The sequence below is a fragment of the Oncorhynchus masou genome, chromosome 24, assembly GCF_036934945.1.
Source record: "Oncorhynchus masou masou isolate Uvic2021 chromosome 24, UVic_Omas_1.1, whole genome shotgun sequence".
Taxonomy (NCBI): domain Eukaryota; kingdom Metazoa; phylum Chordata; class Actinopteri; order Salmoniformes; family Salmonidae; genus Oncorhynchus; species Oncorhynchus masou.
This window is the reverse complement of record NC_088235.1, coordinates 12,427,441-12,447,645: the sequence shown is the minus strand read 5'-3', so window position 1 is coordinate 12,447,645 and position 20,205 is coordinate 12,427,441. Positions and strand designations below refer to the sequence as shown.

Genomic DNA, 20,205 nt, shown 5'->3' with positions numbered 1-20,205 from the left:
CACCAGGCCACACCATGGGTAAGATGTACCCTAACCCTTACACCAGGCCACACCATGGGTAAGATGTATCCTAACCCTTACACCAGGCCACACCATGGTTATGTATCCTAACCCTAACCCGTACACCAGGCCACACCATGGGTAAGATGTATCATAACCCTAACACCAGGCCACACCATGGGTAAGATGTATCGTAACCCTTACACCAGGCCACACCATGGGTAAGATGTATCATAACCCTTACACCAGGCCACACCATGGGTAAGATGTATCATAACCCTTACACCAGGCCACACCATGGGTAAGATGTATCCTAACCCTAACCCTTACACCAGGTCACACCATGGGTAAGATGTATCCTAACCCTTACAACAGGCCACACCATGGGTAAGATGTATCCTAACCCTAAACCTTACACCAGGACACACCATGGGTAAGATGTATCCTAACCCTAACACTTACACCAGGCCACACCATGGGTAAGATGTATCCTAACCCTAACCCTTACACCAGGCCACACCATGGGTAAGATGTATCCTAACCCTAACCCTTACACCAGGCCACACCATGGGTAAGATGTATCCTAACCCTTACACCAGGCCACACCATGGGTAAGATGTATCATAACCCTTACACCAGGCCACACCATGGGTAAGATGTATCCTAACCCTAACCCTTACACCAGGTCACACCATGGGTAAGATGTATCCTAACCCTTACAACAGGCCACACCATGGGTAAGATGTATCCTAACCCTAAACCTTACACCAGGACACACCATGGGTAAGATGTATCCTAACCCTAACACTTACACCAGGCCACACCATGGGTAAGATGTATCCTAACCCTAACCCTTACACCAGGCCACACCATGGGTAAGATGTATCCTAACCCTAACCCTTACACCAGGCTACACCATGGGTAAGATGTATCCTAACCCTAACCCTTACACCAGGCCACACCATGGGTAAGATGTATCATAACCCTAAACCTTACACCAGTCCACACCATGGGTAAGATGTATCCTAACACTTACACCAGGCCACACCATGGGTAAGATGTATCATAACCCTAACCCTTACACCAGGCCACACCATGGGTAAGATGTATCATAACTGTTACACCAGGCCACACCATGGGTAAGATGTATCCTAACCCTAACACCAGGCCACACCATGGGTAAGATGTATCCTAACCCTTACACCAGGCCACACCATGGGTAAGATGTATCATAACCCTTACACCAGGCCACACCATGGGTAAGATGTATCCTAACCCTTACACCAGGCCACACCATGGGTAAGATGTATCCTAAACCTAACCCTTACACCAGGCCACACCATGGGTAAGATGTATCCTAACCCTTACACCAGGCCACACCATGGGTAAGATGTATCCTAACCCTTACACCAGGCCACACCATGGCCACACCATTAAGATGTATCATAACCCTTACACCAGGCCACACCATGGGTAAGATGTATCCTAACCCTTACACCAGGCCACACCATGGGTAAGATGTATCATAACCCTTACACCAGGCCACACCATGGGTAAGATGTATCATAACCCTTACACCAGGCCACACCATGGGTAAGATGTATCCTAACCCTTACACCAGGCCACACCATGGGTAAGATGTATCATAACCCTTACACCAGGCCACACCATGGGTAAGATGTATCCTAACCCTTACAACAGGCCACACCATGGGTAAGATGTATCCTAACCCTTACACCAGGCCACACCATGGGTAAGATGTATCATAACCCTAACCCTTACACCAGGCCACACCATGGGTAAGATGTATCCTAACCCTTACACCAGGCCACACCATGGGTAAGATGTATCCTAACCCTTACACCAGGCCACACCATGGGTAAGATGTATCCTAACCCTTACACCAGGCCACACCATGGGTAAGATGTATCCTAACCCTAACACCAGGCCACACCATGGGTAAGATGTATCCTAACCCTTACACCAGGCCACACCATGGGTAAGATGTATCCTAACCCTTACACCAGGCCACACCATGGGTAAGATGTATCCTAACCCTTACACCAGGCCACACCATGGGTAAGATGTATCCTAAACCTTACACCAGGCCACACCATGGGTAAGATGTATCCTAACCCTTACACCAGGCCACACCATGGGTAAGATGTATCATAACCCCAACCCTTACACCAGGTCACACCATGGGTAAGATGTATCCTAACCCTAACCCTTATACCAGGCCACACCATGGGTAAGATGTATCCTAACCCTTACACCAGGCCACACCATGGGTAAGATGTATCCTAACCCTAACCCTTACACCAGGCCACACCATGGGTAAGATGTATCCTAACCCTTACACCAGGCGACACCATGGGTAAGATGTATCCTAACCCTTACACCAGGCCACACCATGGGTAAAATGTATCCTAACCCTTACACCAGGCCACACCATGGGTAAGATGTATCATAACCCTAACCCTTACACCAGGCCACACCATGGGTAAGCTGTATCCTAACCCTTACACCAGGCCACACCATGGGTAAGATGTATCCTAACCCTTACACCAGGCCACACCATGGGTAAGATGTATCCTAACCCTTACACCAGGCCACACCATGGGTAAGATGTATCATAACCCTAACCCTTACACCAGGCCACACCATGGGTAAGATGTATCATAACCCTAACCCTTACACCAGGCCACACCATGGGTAAGATGTATCCTAACCCTAACCCTTACACCAGGCCACACCATGGGTAAGATGTATCCTAACCCTTACACCAGGCCACACCATGGGTAAGATGTATCCTAACTCTAACCCTTACACCAGGCTACACCATGGGTAAGATGTATCCTAACCCTTACACCAGGCCACACCATGGGTAAGATGTATCCTAACCCTAACACCAGGCCACACCATGGGTAAGATGTATCCTAACCCTTACACCAGGCCACACCATGGGTAAGATGTATCCTAACCCTTACACCAGGCCACACCATGGGTAAGATGTATCCTAACCCTAACCCTTACACCAGGCCACACCATGGGTAAGATGTATCCTAACCCTTACACCAGGCCACACCATGGGTAAGATGTATCCTAACGCTTACACCAGGTCACACCATGGGTAAGATGTATCCTAACCCTTACACCAGGCCACACCATGGGTAAGATGTATCCTAACCCTTACACCAGGCCACACCATTGGTAAGATGTATCCTAACCCTAACCCTTACACCAGGCCACACCATGGGTAAGATGTATCCTAACGCTTACACCAGGCCACACCATGGGTAAGATGTATCCTAACCCTTACACCAGGCCACACCATGGGTAAGATGTATCCTAACCCTTACACCAGGCCACACCATGGGTAAGATGTATCATAACCCTTACACCAGGCCACACCATGGGTAAGATGCATCCTAACCCTAACCCTTACACCAGGACACACCATGGGTAAGATGTATCCTAACCCTAACCCTTACACCAGGCCACACCATGGGCAAGATGTATCCTAACCCTAACACCAGGCCACACCATGGGTAAGATGTATCCTAACCCTTACACCAGGCCACACCATGGGTAAGATGTATCCTAACCCTAACCCTTACACCAGGCCACACCATGGGTAAGATGTATCCTAACCCTAACCCTTACACCAGGCCACACCATGGGTAAGATGTATCCTAACCCTAACCCTTACACCAGGCCACACCATGGGTAAGATGTATCCTAACCCTAACCCTTACACCAGGCCACACCATGGGTAAGATGTATCCTAACCCTAACCCTTACACCAGGCCACACCATGGGTAAGATGTATCCTAACCCTTACACCAGGCCACACCATGGGTAAGATGTATCCTAACCCTTACACCAGGCCACACCATGGGTAAGATGTATCCTAACCCTTACACCAGGCCACACCATGGGTAAGATGTATCCTAACCCTTACACCAGGCCACACCATGGGTAAGATGTATCATAACCCTAACCCTTACACCAGGACACACCATGGGTAAGATGTATCATAACCCTAACCCTTATACCAGGCCACACCATGGGTAAGATGTATCCTAACCCTAACCCTTACACCAGGCCACACCATGGGTAAGATGTATCATAACCCTAACCCTTACACCAGTCCACACCATGGGTAAGATGTATCCTAACCCTAACCCTTACACCAGGCCACACCATGGGTAAGATGTATCCTAACCCTAACCCTTACACCAGGCCACACCATGGGTAAGATGTATCCTAACCCTTACACCAGGCCACACCATGGGTAAGATGTATCCTAACCCTAACCCTTACACCAGGCCACACCATGGGTAAGATGTATCCCAACCCTAACCCTTACACCAGGCCACACCATGGGTAAGATGTATCATAAGCCCAACCCATGTTAATCGCCTCGTCTCCATTGAAAAAAAAAAATTCTACTCAATTTGAACAGCCTGGTAAAATAATAACATTAAATACTATTTAGTAGATGCTTCATCCAATGTGTGTATACATTTAGTTATGGGTGGTCCTGGGAATCAAACCTCATCCAAAGCAACTTACAGTAGGCTACTGTGTGTATACATTTAGTTATGGGTGGTCCTGGTAATCAAACCTCATCCAAAGCAACTTACAGTAGGCTACTGTGTGTATACATTTAGTTATGGGTGGTCCTGGGAATCAAACCTCATCCAAAGCAACTTACAGTAGGCTACTGTGTGTATACATTTAGTTATGGGTGGTCCTGGTAATCAAACCTCATCCAAAGCAACTTACAGTAGGCTACTGTGTTTATACATTTAGTTATGGGTGGTCCTGGGAATCAAACCTCATCCAAAGCAACTTACAGTAGGCTACTGTGTGTATACATTTAGTTATGGGTGGTCCTGGTAATCAAACCTCATCCAAACAACTTACAGTAGGCTACTGTGTGTATACATTTAGTTATGGGTGGTCCTGGTAATCAAACCTCATCCAAAACAACTTACAGTAGGCTACTGTGTGTATACATTTAGTTATGGGTGGTCCTGGGAATCAAACCCACGATCCTGCAAGTGCCATCCTCTACCAACTGAGCTACACAGGACCACAAAATAAAGGTGAAATAATAATTAGAAAATGTCTCTTTTCCCTCAGTTCCGAGCCAGGCCTCTCCACCTGTAACAAGCCCTTCCAACGACCCTGTGGGGTCCTACTCCATCAACGGCATCCTGGGTATTCCCCGGTCAAACGGCGAGAAGAGGAAACGAGATGAAGGTAAGAGAAAAGGCTTTCTTATTCCTGAGAATAGTATTTGTCCCAAAATGTTGTGTTGTTGTTGTTGTTGTTGTTGTTGTCTGACTCAGAACACCTTGTTGTTGTCTGACTCAGAGCACCTTGATGTTGTCTGACTCAGAGCACCTTGATGTTGTCTAGCTATGAACACCTTGATGTTGTCTGACTCAGAACACCTTGATGTTGTCTGGCTATGAACACCTTGATGTTGTCTGACTCAGTACACCTTGTTGTTGTCTGGCTATGAACACCTTGATGTTGTCTGACTCAGAGCACCTTGTTGTTGTCTGACTCAGAACACCTTGATGTTGTCTGACTCAGAACACCTTGATGTTGTCTGACTCAGAGCACCTTGATGTTGTCTGACTCAGAGCACCTTGATGTTGTCTGACTCAGAGCACCTTGTTGTTGTCTGACTCGGAACACCTTGATGTTGTCTGACTCAGAGCACCTTGATGTTGTCTGACTCAGAGCACCTTGATGTTGTCTGACTCAGAGCACCTTGAGAACACCTTGATGTTGTCTGGCTGAGCACCTTGATGTTGTCTGAGCACCTTGATGTTGTCTGACTCAGAGCACCTTGTTGTTGTCTGACTCAGAACACCTTGATGTTGTCTGACTCAGAACACCTTGATGTTGTCTGACTCAGAGCACCTTGATGTTGTCTGACTCAGAGCACCTTGATGTTGTCTGACTCAGAGCACCTTGATGTTGTCTGACTCAGAGCACCTTGTTGTTGTCTGACTCGGAACACCTTGATGTTGTCTGACTCAGAGCACCTTGATGTTGTCTGACTCAGAGCACCTTGATGTTGTCTGACTCAGAGCACCTTGATGTTGTCTGACTCAGAGCACCTTGATGTTGTCTGGCTATGAGCACCTTGATGTTGTCTGACTCAGAACACCTTGATGTTGTCTGACTCAGAGCACCTTGATGTTGTCTGACTCAGAGCACCTTGATGTTGTCTGACTCAGAGCACCTTGATGTTGTCTGACTCAGAGCACCTTGATGTTGTCTGACTCAGAGCACCTTGATGTTGTCTGACTCAGAGCACCTTGATGTTGTCTGACTCAGAGCACCTTGATGTTGTCTGACTCAGAGCACCTTGATGTTGTCTGACTTGATGTTGTCTGACTCAGAGCACCTTGATGTTGTCTGACTCAGAGCACCTTGATGTTGTCTGACTCAGAGCACCTTGATGTTGTCTGACTCAGAGCACCTTGATGTTGTCTGACTCAGAACACCTTGATGTTGTCTGACTCAGAACACCTTGATGTTGTCTGACTCAGAACACCTTGATGTTGTCTGACTCAGAGCACCTTGATGTTGTCTGACTCAGAGCACCTTGATGTTGTCTGACTCAGAACACCTTGATGTTGTCTGACTTTACTTCAGATCAGAACGGATCGGAGCATTTCTAGTCAAAATAGAAAATACTGAATAGAAAATCTCCTAGTCTTCATAACATCATACACAACTAGCTAGTGTACAGCATCAGACATTCTGATGTGTATTGCCAGAGCAAAGCGATACCACAGGAAAACCATAAAGGCTAAATGTACCATGATAATGTGTTCTAGTGTGTCACGAAGAAGTGGAAGAGCTGTTTGATTTGAAGACATGACCTCCACTGTTGTCTTGTGCAATTAATCTTTGTTGAAGTGATTAAGAGGGGCTTAGATAATTACATGTCAAGATGATGTAGCCAACCACCCAGGTCACTCAAGAAACCAACGTCTACCACCTCCGGTGTAGGAGACACGTTTAACACCAGCAGCATCTCATCCTCCTTCTCTGTCTCTCTCTCTCTCTGTCTCTCTCTCTCTCTCTCTCTCTCTCTCTCTCTCTCTCTCTCTCTCTCTCTCCGTCTCTCTCTCTCTCTCTCTCTCTCTCTCTCTCTCTCTCTCCCTCTCTCTCTCTCCCTCTCTCTCTCTCTCTCTCTCTCTCTCTCTCTCTCTCTCTCTCTCTCTCTCTCTCTCTCTCTCTCTCTCTCCTCTCTCTCTCTCTCTCTCTCTCTCTCTCTCCCTCGCTCTCTCTCTCCCATCTCGCTTTCCACTCTCATCCACTCTCCCTCTATCCCTCTCTCTCCCTCTCTCCCCCTCTCTCTTTCCCCTCTTGTTCTCTCTCGCTCATTCACCCCCTCTCCCTCTCCCTCTCCGTCTCCCCCCTCCATCCCTCCCCGTCTCTCTTTCCCTCTCTTTTTTTTACTGTCTCAAAGAGTAGGTAGTGGATATAAGAAGCCCGGGGCCATATAGATTATTGGGTCTGTAAGCAACATGCTTTCTAATGTCACCACATAAGCATCTGGTGAGAATAATGGAGCAGGACCATTCATTCACAACCACGCTGGGTTAAGAGGACATGTGCCCTGTGGAAGGAGACTGGTGTCGGGAGGGGAACTGGGAGGGAATGAGTCCCTTGCTTCTGTAGTATGTAAGGGACGTAGCTAATGAGCGTACGACGATATGCAGTAGGATTTCATGTCTTTTGTCCTGTATGACATTTGTCGGGTGGAAGTGGAGAGGAGAAAGCGCGAGCAGCGAGCAGGGTTTGTGGGGGTATTCGGTGGATGGAGGAATGGAAGGATGGGAGGGAGAGGCTATGACTAATGCAGGGTTTGTGGGGGTATTCGGTGGAATGGGATGTTTTATGTGTGTGCTGCGTGGAGGGATGGAGGAATGGAAGGATGGGAGGGAGAGGGTATGACTAATGCAGGGTTTGTGGGGGTATTCGGTGGATGGAGGAATGGAAGGATGGGAGGGAGAGGGTATGACTAATGCAGGGTTTGTGGGGGTATTCGGTGGATGGAGGAATGGAAGGATGGGAGGGAGAGGGTATGACTAATGCAGGGTTTGTGGGGGTATTCGGTGGATGGAGAAATGGAAGGATGGGAGGGAGAGGGTATGACTAATGCAGGGTTTGGGGGGGTATTCGGTGGATGGAGGAATGGAAGGATGGGAGGGAGAGGGTATGACTAATGCAGGGTTTGTGGGGGTATTCGGTGGAATGGGATGTTTTATGTGTGTGCTGCGTGGAGGGATGGAGGAATGGAAGGATGGGAGGGAGAGGGTATGACTAATGACGTGTCGAAGGTAGATTTCCTGGCAGAGATATAAAAACCAGCATGACGTGGACAAGGCAAATGACATAATCAACTCTCTTCCGCTGTAAAGAGATGCTGCTAGTGGAGAGAGAGATCGTAAGGCAGAATGCAAACGGCTGACATTTTACAAGAGTTAATTTTCAGACTATTCTACAAGAAGTCTTTCCTATTAGCCAGGGTGTAATATCTAGTCATCGGATGATAGAAGGCACACATTTCCATGCAGATTGATACTGAAGGGCAGAGGAGGCGTTAGAGGACAGGATGAGGAAGGACCTGTAAGGACAAAGAGAGAGAGAGAGAGAGAGAGAGAGAGAGAGAGAGAGAGAGAGAGAGAGAGAGAGAGAGAGAGAGAGAGAGAGAGAGACAGAGAGAAAGAGAGACAGGCATTAGAGGATATGGTGAGGAAGGACCTATAAGGACAAAGAGAGAGAGAGAGAGAGAGAGAGAGAGAGAGAGAGAGAGAGAGAAAGAGAGAGAGAGAGAAAGAGAGAGACACAGAGAGAGAGAGAAAGAGAGACAGGCATTAGAGGATATGGTGAGGAAGGACCTATAAGAACAAAGAGAGAGAGAGAGAGAGGGAGAGAGAGAAAGAGAGAGAGAGAGAGAAAGAGAGGGATAGAGACAGAGAGAGAGAGAGAGAGAGAGAGAGAGAGAGAGAAAGAGAGACAGGCATTAGAGGATATGGTGAGGAAGGACCTATAAGGAGAGAGAGAGAGAGAGAGAGAGAGAGAGAGAGAGAGAGAAAGAGAGAGAAAGAGAGAGAGGGAGACAGAGAGAGAAAGAGAGAGAGAGAAAGAGAGAGAGGGAGACAGAGAGAGAAAGAGAGAGAAAGAGAGAGAGGGGGACAGAGAGAGAAAGAGAGAGAGACAGCATTAGAGGATATGGTGAGGAAGGACCTATAAGGACCAAGAGAGAGAGAGAGAGAGAGAGACAGAGTGAGGAAGGACCTGTAAAGAGAGAGAGAGAGAGAGAGAGAGAGAGAGAGGGGGGGCATTAGAGGACATGGTGAGGAAGGACCTATAAGGACAGATAGAGGGGCTCGTAGAGAGAGGAGAGCTGCTCGGCGACGTGTTTTGGAGGGTCCTCTCCTCTAATAGATGACAGCCCCATGTTTCTACGGCTATTCAGTCTCAAATGATCTCCTTGATGTCCTGCCATTTCCTTGATTTAAGTTCCCCGGGCCGGGCGGCATGCTGATGAAAGAGCAGAGCAAAGGGAACAGGGCTCTGTGGTTCTTATATAGCTTGCGTTCCAAATGGTGCTCTATTCCCTATATAGTGCACTACTTTTGACGGGAGCCCTATGGAGAAAATAGGGAATAGGGAACGTGCAATTTGGGACGCACAAATATTCCCTCTCCAGCCCTCGTGAGAGCAGAGGGAAGCAGGGGTGTAGGGTGGTTGGGTGTGGGAGTGTAGGGTGGTTGGGTGGGGGAGTGTAGGGTGGTTGGGTGGGGGAGTGTAGGGTGGTTGGGTGGGGGAGTGTAGGGTGGTTGGGTGGGGGAGTGTAGGGTAGTTGGGTGGGGGAGTGTAAGGTGGTTGGGTGGGGAGGGTAGGGTGGTTGGGTGTGGGAGTGTAGGGTAGTTGGGTGTGGGAGTGTAAGGTGGTTGGGTGGGGGAGTGTAGGGTGGTTGGGTGGGGGAGTGTAGGGTGGTTGGGTGGGGGAGTGTAGGGTGGTTGGGTGGGGGAGTGTAGGGTGGTTGGGTGGGGGAGTGTAGGGTGGTTGGGTAGGGGAGTCTAGGGTGGTTGGGTGGTTGGGTGGTTGGGTGGGGGAGTGTAGGGTGGTTGGGTGGTTGGGTGGGGGAGTGTAGGGTGGTTGGGTGGTTGGGTGGGGGAGTGTAGGGTGGTTGGGTGTGGGAGTGTAGGGTGGTTGGGTGGGGGAGTGTAAAGTGGTTGGGTGGGGAGGGTAGGGTGGTTGGGTGTGGGAGTGTAGGGTGGTTGGGTGGTTGGGTGGGGTAGTGTAGGGTGGTTGGGTGGGGGAGTGTAGGGTGGTTGGGTGGGGTAGTGTAGGGTGGTTGGGTGGGGGAGTGTAGGGTGGTTGGGTGGGGGAGTGTAGGGTGGTTGGGTGGGGGAGTGTAGGGTGGTTGGGTGGGGAGTGTGGGGATTTCAGGTGGGGGAGTGTAGGGTGGTTGGGTGGGGGAGTGTAGGGTGGTTGGGTGGGGAGTGTGGGGATTTCAGGTGGGGGAGTGTAGGGTGGTTGGGTGGGGGAGTGTAGGGTGGTTGGGTGGGGGAGTGTAGGGTGGTTGGGTGGGGTGTGTGGGGATTTCAGGTGGGGGAGTGTAGGGTAGAGATATGGTTCTTACATACTACCTCTCCAGACCCAGTCAATAATACCCACCTGGAATCACAAGCCGAGGGACATTGGTAGTTCATCTTTCCAAAAATATCAACCTCGGGCCTTCAATCCTCTCTCACATCATGGCTCATCAAAACACTGCTTTAAAAACAATGTCTCGCCGCGAGCCACCGTTTGAAAAAATAGTATATTGCATCCGATATCATGACTATAGCTAGACGGCATCATGCTTTACTCTACTATGTGTTACAGTAAATTATAGTTCGCAAAGTAATTACTATTTAGTCTACTATACATTTCATATTAATGGAACTCGAGACAGGTCAGTGTTTCCTACTAAGACCAGAGGTCAGTGTTTCCAACTAAGACCAGAGGTCAGTGTTTCCTACTAAGACCAGAGGTCAGTGTTTCCTACTAAGACCAGAGGTCAGTGTTTCCTACTAAGACCAGAGGTCAGTGTTTCATACTAAGACCAGAGGTCAGTGTTTCATACTAAGACCAGAGGTCAGTGTTTCATGCTAAGACCAGAGGTCAGTGTTTCCTACTAAGACCAGAGGTCAGTGTTTCCTACTAAGACCAGAGGTCAGTGTTTCATACTAAGACCAGAGGTCAGTGTTTCATACTAAGACCAGAGGTCAGTGTTTCATGCTAAGACCAGAGGTCAGTGTTTCCTACTAAGACCAAGACCAGAGGTCAGTGTTTCCTACTAAGACCAGAGGTCAGTGTTTCCTACTAAGACCAGAGGTCAGTGTTTCATACTAAGACCAGAGGTCAGTGTTTCATGCTAAGACCAGAGGTCAGTGTTTCCTACTAAGACCAGAGGTCAGTGTTTCATACTAAGACCAGAGGTCAGTGTTTCATACTAAGACCAGAGGTCAGTGTTTCCTACTAAGACCAGAGGTCAGTGTTTCATACTAAGACCAGAGGTCAGTGTTTCATACTAAGACCAGAGGTCAGTGTTTCCTACTAAGACCAGAGGTCAGTGTTTCCTACTAAGACCAGAGGTCAGTGTTTCATACTAAGACCAGAGGTCAGTGTTTCCTACTAAGACCAGAGGTCAGTGTTTAATAAGCTGTTTGTTTCAACCTATCTGGATGCTGTATATGTTGAGGTATGCTACTGTGTTGGCGGTATGAGTTAATGCATTGGATTACGTGTCCCCATCGTCCAGTCTTTAGCCTTCTGTGAGCCGAGCCGCGTTTAACTTGCTAAGCCTGATTATGACTCTCTGATCACGGCACAAACTCTTTTTTTAGAGATTGAACGTTAACTCACACACCACCCTGTTTCTCTCAATCGCGGTGAAGAGAATTCGCCCCCAAGAGTTGACTTGATTGTAGAAAGGATATCTCCTGTATACAATTTGGCCTCTGCACATAGGAACATTTATAGAAGACAAACAGTCTTTATCAAACGGTGAAAAACAAACTTTATTGAACTTGATTATAAAACGAGCTCGGTAGCTCGGGTAAATAACACTAATAACAAGGTGAAAGTCAGCGGCTCATGCAGTGAAAGGGACGGACGGTGTGGCGACGTCCAGAACCTTGGCTGTACTGTGGCTCTGTGCCAAGGTGCACCAGTCAGACAGCTCCTAAGTTCCAACTCAGCAGTGAGGAGCCCTTTAAAGAAAGCAGGTCTCCCCATTACTAGAGGGATGTAGAGATAATGTAGTGTGACACGCGTTATGTACACCGGGTCCCGGAGAAGACCGGCGCCAGGGACACTCGTGTCATAAGAGCCATTAATCTGGCTTTGTCATGTGTTATTGCAAATTAAAAGTAGCATGTTACACTTGGCAGCTATTGTTGCCAGCCAGGACAGAGCATGGAGAGGAGAGAGAGAGAGAGAGAGAGAGAGGAGAGGAGAGAGAGAGGAGAGGAGAGAGAGAGGAGAGGGGAGAGGAGAGGGAGGAGAGAGGGAGAGAGGGGAGAGAAGAGAGGAGAGAGGAGAGGAGAGAGAGAGGAGAGGAGAGGAGAGGAGAGGAGAGGAGAGGAGAGGAGAGGAGAGGAGAGGAGAGGAGAGGAGAGAGGAGAGGAGAGGAGAGGGAGAGGAGAGAGTGAGAGAGGAGAGAAGAGGAGAGGCGAGAGAGGGGACCTCTGGAGCTGAGCTGTGTTCTAAAGGGCACCCTATTCCCTTTGTAGTGCAGTACTTTTGACGAAGGCCTTGTAGTGCACTATAATGGGGATAGGGTGTCCTTTGGGACGTACCCATCGTGTCGTTGGTGACCATGGATGTCCTGTCTGCTGTCCATATATATGAGAATTTGCAATTCCGCAGAGAAAAGCTATTACCTCACAAATTAACATCCTCGTCTCCATCTCCTCTCTCCCCTCCAACCCCCCCCCCCCCCAACCCGTCCAACCCTCCACCCGCATCCCCACTCCCCTCCGAGGGGCTGGCTACTGGAAAAGACAAAGGAAATAGCTCAAGGGTCTGAAATATTCTGTTCAATGACTGTAGGAATTATTGCCAAGAAGGAATTTGTATAGCAGCCTGTGGAATAGACAACATGCTTTGGACCGATAGGGAACTGCTTTTGTTTGGTGATTGTTTTGTCACTGTATGTTCCGTACCATAGTGTTAAGAATGTTCTAGAATGGATGCAACGTTAGCAGAGATATATTACTATACTGTGGTGGAAATACAGATTGTTGAGTTAACGTACCTTATTAAGATCCTGACTAACCGTCACGGACAACGGGCTGCTGACACCCATTCTATTGGGTGATTGAGCTGACATCACCTGGACTGATACAGCTGAGAGGTTTCTTCAGGATACGGTGTCTAGCTAATGGCCAATAAAGAGAATGATATCTCACCAAGTGTGTCCAGTCTTTTGAAACCATTTCACATCGCTATTCAAATACGACCCACAATATGGACAATCATAACTACCATTATGGATATTCTTCATTTCAATCCTTTTCAAAACATATATTTCTGCGTTGTCTGAAGCTGTTGTACAATGTGATAATAATAAAAAAGAGAAATTACACAATTAGATCATCATTTAATATCATTCACAGACAGACAGACAGACAGACAGACAGACAGACAGACAGACAGACAGACAGACAGACAGACAGACAGACAGAGGAGGAGAGGGGAGAGAAAGACAGGAGAGAGAGAAAGACAGATAGAGAAAGAGACAGAGACAGAGACAGGGACAGAGACAGGGATAGGGACAGAGACAGGGACAGGGACAGGGACAGAGACAGGGACAGAGACAGAGACAGGGACAGAGACAGAGACAGGGACAGGGACAGAGACAGGGACAGAGACAGAGACAGAGACAGAGACAGAGACAGAGACAGAGACAGGGACAGGGACAGAGACAGGGACAAAGACAGAGACAGAGACAGCGACAGAGACAGGGACAGAGACAGAGACAGAGACAGGGACAGAGACAGGGATAGGGACATAGACAGGGATAGGGACATAGACATGGACAGGGACAGAGACAGAGACAGAGACAGCGACAGAGACAGAGACAGAGACAGGGACAGGGACAGGGACAGAGACAGAGACAGAGACAGGGATAGGGACAGAGACAGGGACATGGACAGGGACAGAGACAGAGACAGAGACAGCGACAGAGACAGAGACAGGGACAAAGACAGAGACAGAGACAGGGACAGAGACAGGGACAGAGACAGGGACAGAGACAGAGACAGAGACAGGGACAGAGACAGAGACAGAGACAGAGACAGAGACAGGGACAAAGACAGAGACAGCGACAGAGACAGCGACAGAGACAGAGACAGGGACAAAGACAGAGACAGCGACAGAGACAGGGACAGAGACAGCGACAGCGACATAGACAGGGACAGGGACAGAGACAGAGACAGAGACAGAGACAGGGACAAAGACAGAGACAGCGACAGAGACAGGGACAGAGACAGAGACAGCGACAGAGACAGGGATAGGGACATAGACAGGGACAGGGACAGAGACAGAGACAGGGGTAGGGACATAGACAGGGACAGGGACAGGGACAGGGACAGGGACAAAGACAGAGACAGAGACAGGGATAGGGACATAGACAGGGACAGGGACAGATGAATGATGGAGCACTAGGCTATGAATCCTGTTCACATCAGTGTTCTGTCAGCATCACCATCTGTTTGGGTGAGAGAGGGACTGTGCCCCAAATGTCACCATATTCATTCTACACGGCACTACTTGTGACCAGGGCCCATAGGGCATTTATATAGGGGATAGGGTGTCATTAGGGATGCAACGCAGGGAGAAGGGTGGATCAACAGAGGATCTCAGTTCAACAACATCAAGTCTGAGAGACAGGCGGTAACGCACTGAACTATAATGTGCTAAATCAATGAAAAAAAGGCTGCTTAATTAATACCCAGGAACAGATCGATGAAGAATGGTGTCAGGGCCTTCCTGTACACCGTCACTGTACACCGTCTGTAGTTGGACCTACCGTTGTTGAACGTCGCTATGGATAAGAACGTCGCTATGGATAAGATTGTCTGCTAAATGACTCAAATGTCAAATGAAGACCGTCAACGTTCAGACGATATGGAGTTGTCTTTCTGAGGCTAGCAGAGTGTATAGTGAGAGAATTGTCTTAGTTACACATATCTGTGAAAGTAGAAAGATATATTAAAATATCTATCTGAGACATATTGAAGAGAGGCTATGCGGAGCACATGTGCACTAAATGTTGTAATATTTTGATTTGGTTAACAATACATTAACCAAAACGTTTGATTGAAAAATGTATGTGTCAACGCGTACAATTTAATTTGCAATGAGTGTTAATTGGATTTAATTCAGGGTGTAAATGGAAGCTAGTTGTAAATGAGGGAGTGAAATCACAAAAACAAACAGAATGCTAATGCAATGCTTGGGAAAGGGAATCACTAGTTGACGTATAGCTAGATAATGTTGTTCAAACAGAATGCTAATGCAATGCTTGGGAAAGAGAATCACTAGTTGACGTATAGCTAGATAATGTTGTTCAAACAGAATGCTAATGCAATGCTTGGGAAAGAGAATCACTAGCTGACGTATAGCTAAATCATTTTGTTCAAACAGAATGCTAATGCAATGCTTGGGAAAGAGAATCACTAGCTGACGTATAGCTAGATAATGTTGTTCAAACTAGAACAACAGAAAGGCAAAAAGCTTATTCAGAAAAGAGGACCCTTCATGACCCCAAGGTGCCGTTTCACCTCCCTGTGCCTCCACTCAGGGCGAAACACAGACTGAATACAGGTTGAATTTGACCATGAATAAGATACTATGACAATTACGAGCTCATATGTTGACGCCGTTGCTTTGGTCAATTCTTCACGGAGCCATTCGTGCCTATTGTATAATCACCGTCGTGGCCAGAAGACATCAGCTTCCTTCTCAAAGCTGATGTTTCTCGTGGTTTGTATTCTGCCGTGTTTGGCAGACAGGTAGTCCGTGTAGTAAGGCAGACGGCCTCTCTCTCTCTCTGACTCCAGGCAGAGACAGAATTACGGTGGCTCAACCCCCTGCTAGGGGTCATGACCTTGGGGTGGCGAGCCCGCGGAGAGGAGTCTGTCTTATAGAGCGGGTGATGTGATCTGATAGAGTCTGGAGTCCTCTGCTCCCTCGTTACCAGAGTGTTAACACCCAGCCATGTCAAGATGAATACACTCAAGCCTGTCACTCACTGATCAATAACACAGACACCATCACTATGGAGGATAAGGAGACACACCAACAAACAAAGACATTATCCACTATGACATAACAACATAAGTTATTAGCATCACTGGGGAGTATGTGGAGAAACAGAGACCAGTTGGTAGAGCGTGGCACTTGCAACGCCAGGGTTGTGGGTTCAATTCCCACCAGGGACCAGTATGAACATGTCTGCACTCACTACTGTAAGTCGCTCTGGATAAGAGCATCTGCTAAATGACTAACATGTAAACAAAGCCATTATGATTTCCAGGTTTACCGACTAATGCTATGACACAATTAATAGCTAAAATGGTATGGAAAATGGCCCCCAAAAACCGTGTACAATGTATCTTAGCAAATGTTATTTAGTAGTATCAGATATTACAGCTAGCCTCCATTCCAAACGATGAACAAACAGGACGATGGTAACTGTCGACGACATAACAGCTAGCACGGAATGGGAAACTCGCCCGCAAAAACATGTACCATATATGTTACAACATATGTTATTTGGTACTGTATACTTGTAGGATATGATGTCTTGCGGTGGCTTCAGTAGAAATATGAAATGAGGTCTATGTGGCGTGTTACATTGCTGGGTGGCTGTGATACTCCGTAAAAAAACAAAATGGCTGTCATTTTATTCTTCTTTTTTAGATACATCAAAAAATATTTCCTATGTACCTTTAAAAATGTCATTGTGATGGTTTAATTCACTTCTACATGTCATCAGGATGAAACAGATTACCTCTAGTTAACTAGCCTGGTAAAAACTAGACTGAATGCTGAGCTCACCATTGAGTTTAGCATTCAGTCTGGTTTAGCCAGGCTAGACTGAGGGTCTCCTTACCACCAGCGAGAACAACCTATTCCAGCAGACATGGTTGAGATAGTCAGGCCATAGGGCTCTGGTCAAAAGGACTGCATTATATAGGGAATCAGCTGTATTTTGGGCCATATCCATAGATGTACTGGGCATTAGAGTGAGTTTTATTTTTACATATATGTACTGGGCATTAGAGTGAGGGTTTTTGGCATAGATGTACTGGACATTGTACCGGGCACGTGCTCCAGCAGGTATATTTCACTGGTCACCCCCAAATCCAATTACTCCTTTGGCCACCTTTCCTTCCCGTTCTCTACTGCCAATGACTGGAACGAATTTCAAAATCACTGAAGCTGGAGACTCATATTTCCCTCACTAACTTTAAGCACCAGCTGTCAGAGAAGCTCACAGATCACTGCACCTGTACATAGCCCATCTGTAAATAGCCCATCCAACTACCTCATCCCCATACTGTTACTTATTTATTTTGCTCCTTTGCACCCCAGTATCTCTACTTGCACATTCATCTTCTGCACATCTATCACTCCAGTGTTTAAATTGCTAAATTGTAATTATTTTGCCACCATGGCCTATTTATTGCCTTACCTCCCTTAACTTACCTCATTTGCACACACTGTAAATTGTTTTCCTATTGTGTTATTGACTGTATGTTTGTTTATTCCATGTGTAACTCTGTGTTGTTGTTTGTGTCGCACTGCTTTGCTTTATCTTGGCCAAGTCGCAGTTGTAAATGAGAACTTGTTCTCAACTAGCCTACCTACCTAGTTAAATAAAGCTGAAATAAATAAATAAAATTAGAGTGAAGGGTTTTTACATAAATCTACTGGGCATTGGAGCAAGTTTTTTTTACATAGATGTACTGGGCATTGGAGTGAGTTTTTTTTACATAGATGTACTGGGCATTTTCTTTACATAGATGTACTGGGCATTGGAGTGAGTTTTTTTACATAGATGTACTGGGCATTGGAGTGAGTTTTTTTACATAGATGTACTGGGCATTGGAGTGAGTTTTTTTTACATAGATGTACTGGGCATTGGAGTGAGTTTTTTTACATAGATGTACTGGGCATTGGAGTGAGTTTTTTTTACATAGATGTACTGGGCATTGGAGTGAGTTTTTTTACATAGATGTACTGGGCATTGGAGTGAGTTTTTTTTACATAGATGTACTGTGCATTGGAGCGAGTTTTTTTTACATAGATGTACTGTTTTTTTTACATAAATGTACTGGGCATTGGAGTGAGTTTTTTTTACATAGATGTACTGGGCATTGGAGCAAGTTTTTTTTACATAGATGTACTGGGCATTGGAGTGAGTTTTTTTTACATAGATGTACTGGGCATTGGAGCGAGTTTTTTTTACATAAATGTACTGGGCATTGGAGTGAGTTTTTTTACATAGATGTACTGGGCATTGGAGCGAGTTTTTTTTACATAAATGTACTGGGCATTGGAGTGAGTTTTTTTTACATAGATGTACTGGGCATTGGAGCAAGTTTTTTTTTTACTGGGCATAGTTTTTTTACATAAATGTACTGGGCATTGGAGTGAGTTTTTTTACATAGATGTACTGGGCATTGGAGTGAGTTTTTTTACATAGATGTACTGGGCATTGGAGTGAGTTTTTTTTACATAGATGTACTGGGCATTGCAGTGAGTTTTTTTACATAGATGTACTGGGCATTGGAGTGAGTTTTTTTTACATAGATGTACTGGGCATTGGAGTGAGGTTTTTTTACATAGATGTACTGGGCATTGGAGTGAGTTTTTTTTACATAGATGTACTGGGCATTGGAGCGAGTTTTTTTACATAGATGTACTGGGCATTGGAGTGAGTTTTTTTACATAGATGTATTGGGCATTGGAGTGAGTTTTTTTACATAGATGTACTGGCATTTTTACGCTAGTCATAGGATTATGTATTTTACAAGGAGGCAATATTGAGGTGGGTGTTTTAAATGTTTAAATTGGTATTTCACTTAAACTTGAGTGGGAACCACAGCCCATGTACTGTAGGTTAACCTGGGGATGGTTTGAGTGGGAACAACAGCCCATGTACTGTAGGTTGACCTGGGGATGGTTTGAGTGGGAACAACAGCCCATGTACTGTAGGTTAACCTGGGGATGGTTTGAGTGGGAACAACAGCCTGTGTACTGTAGGTTAACCTGGGGATGGTTTGAGTGGGAACCACAGCCTGTGTACTGTAGGTTGACCTGGGGATGGTTTGAGTGGGAACCACAGCCCATGTACTGTAGGTTAACCTGGGGATGGTTTGAGTGGGAACCACAGCCCATGTACTGTAGGTTGACCTGGGAACCACAGCCCATGTACTGTGGTTAACCTGGGGATGGTTTGAGTGGGAACCACAGCCCATGTACTGTAGGTTAACCTGGGAACCACAGCCCATGTACTGTGGTTGACCTGGGGATGGGAGTGGGAACCACAGCCCATGTACTGTAGGTTGACCTGGGGGTGGTTTGAGTGGGAACCACAGCCCATGTACTGTAGGTTAACCTGGGGATGGTTTGAGTGGGAACCACAGCCCATGTACTGTAGGTTGACCTGGGGGATGGTTTGAGTGGGAACCACAGCCCATGTACTGTAGGTTGACCTGGGGGTGGTTTGAGTGGGAACAACAGCCCATGTACTGTAGGTTAACCTGGGGATGGTTTGAGTGGGAACCACAGCCCATGTACTGTAGGTTGACCTGGGGGATGGTTTGAGTGGGAACCACAGCCCATGTACTGTAGGTTGACCTGGGGGTGGTTTGAGTGGGAACAACAGCCCATGTACTGTAGGTTAACCTGGGGATGGTTTGAGTGGGAACCACAGCCCATGTACTGTAGGTTGACCTGGGGATGGTTTGAGTGGGAACAACAGCCCATGTACTGTAGGTTGACCTGGGGATGGTTTGAGTGGGAACCACAGCCCATGTACTGTAGGTTAACCTGGGGATGGTTTGAGTGGGAACAACAGCCCATGTACTG

The 20,205-nt window shown here is 47.0% G+C and overlaps 1 protein-coding gene across 2 annotated transcripts in view; it reads left to right on the top strand.

Annotated features, from left to right (window-relative positions):
- LOC135511848 (paired box protein Pax-2a-like) overlaps positions 1 to 20,205 on the top strand; it is a 70,517-nt gene that overhangs the window by 10,386 nt on the left and 39,926 nt on the right. For both annotated transcript variants that reach the window (XM_064933338.1, XM_064933339.1), the window contains exon 5: positions 5,152 to 5,271. In XM_064933338.1, coding sequence (XP_064789410.1) covers positions 5,152 to 5,271 — 120 coding nt within the window. The remainder of the gene's footprint in view (positions 1 to 5,151; positions 5,272 to 20,205) is intronic.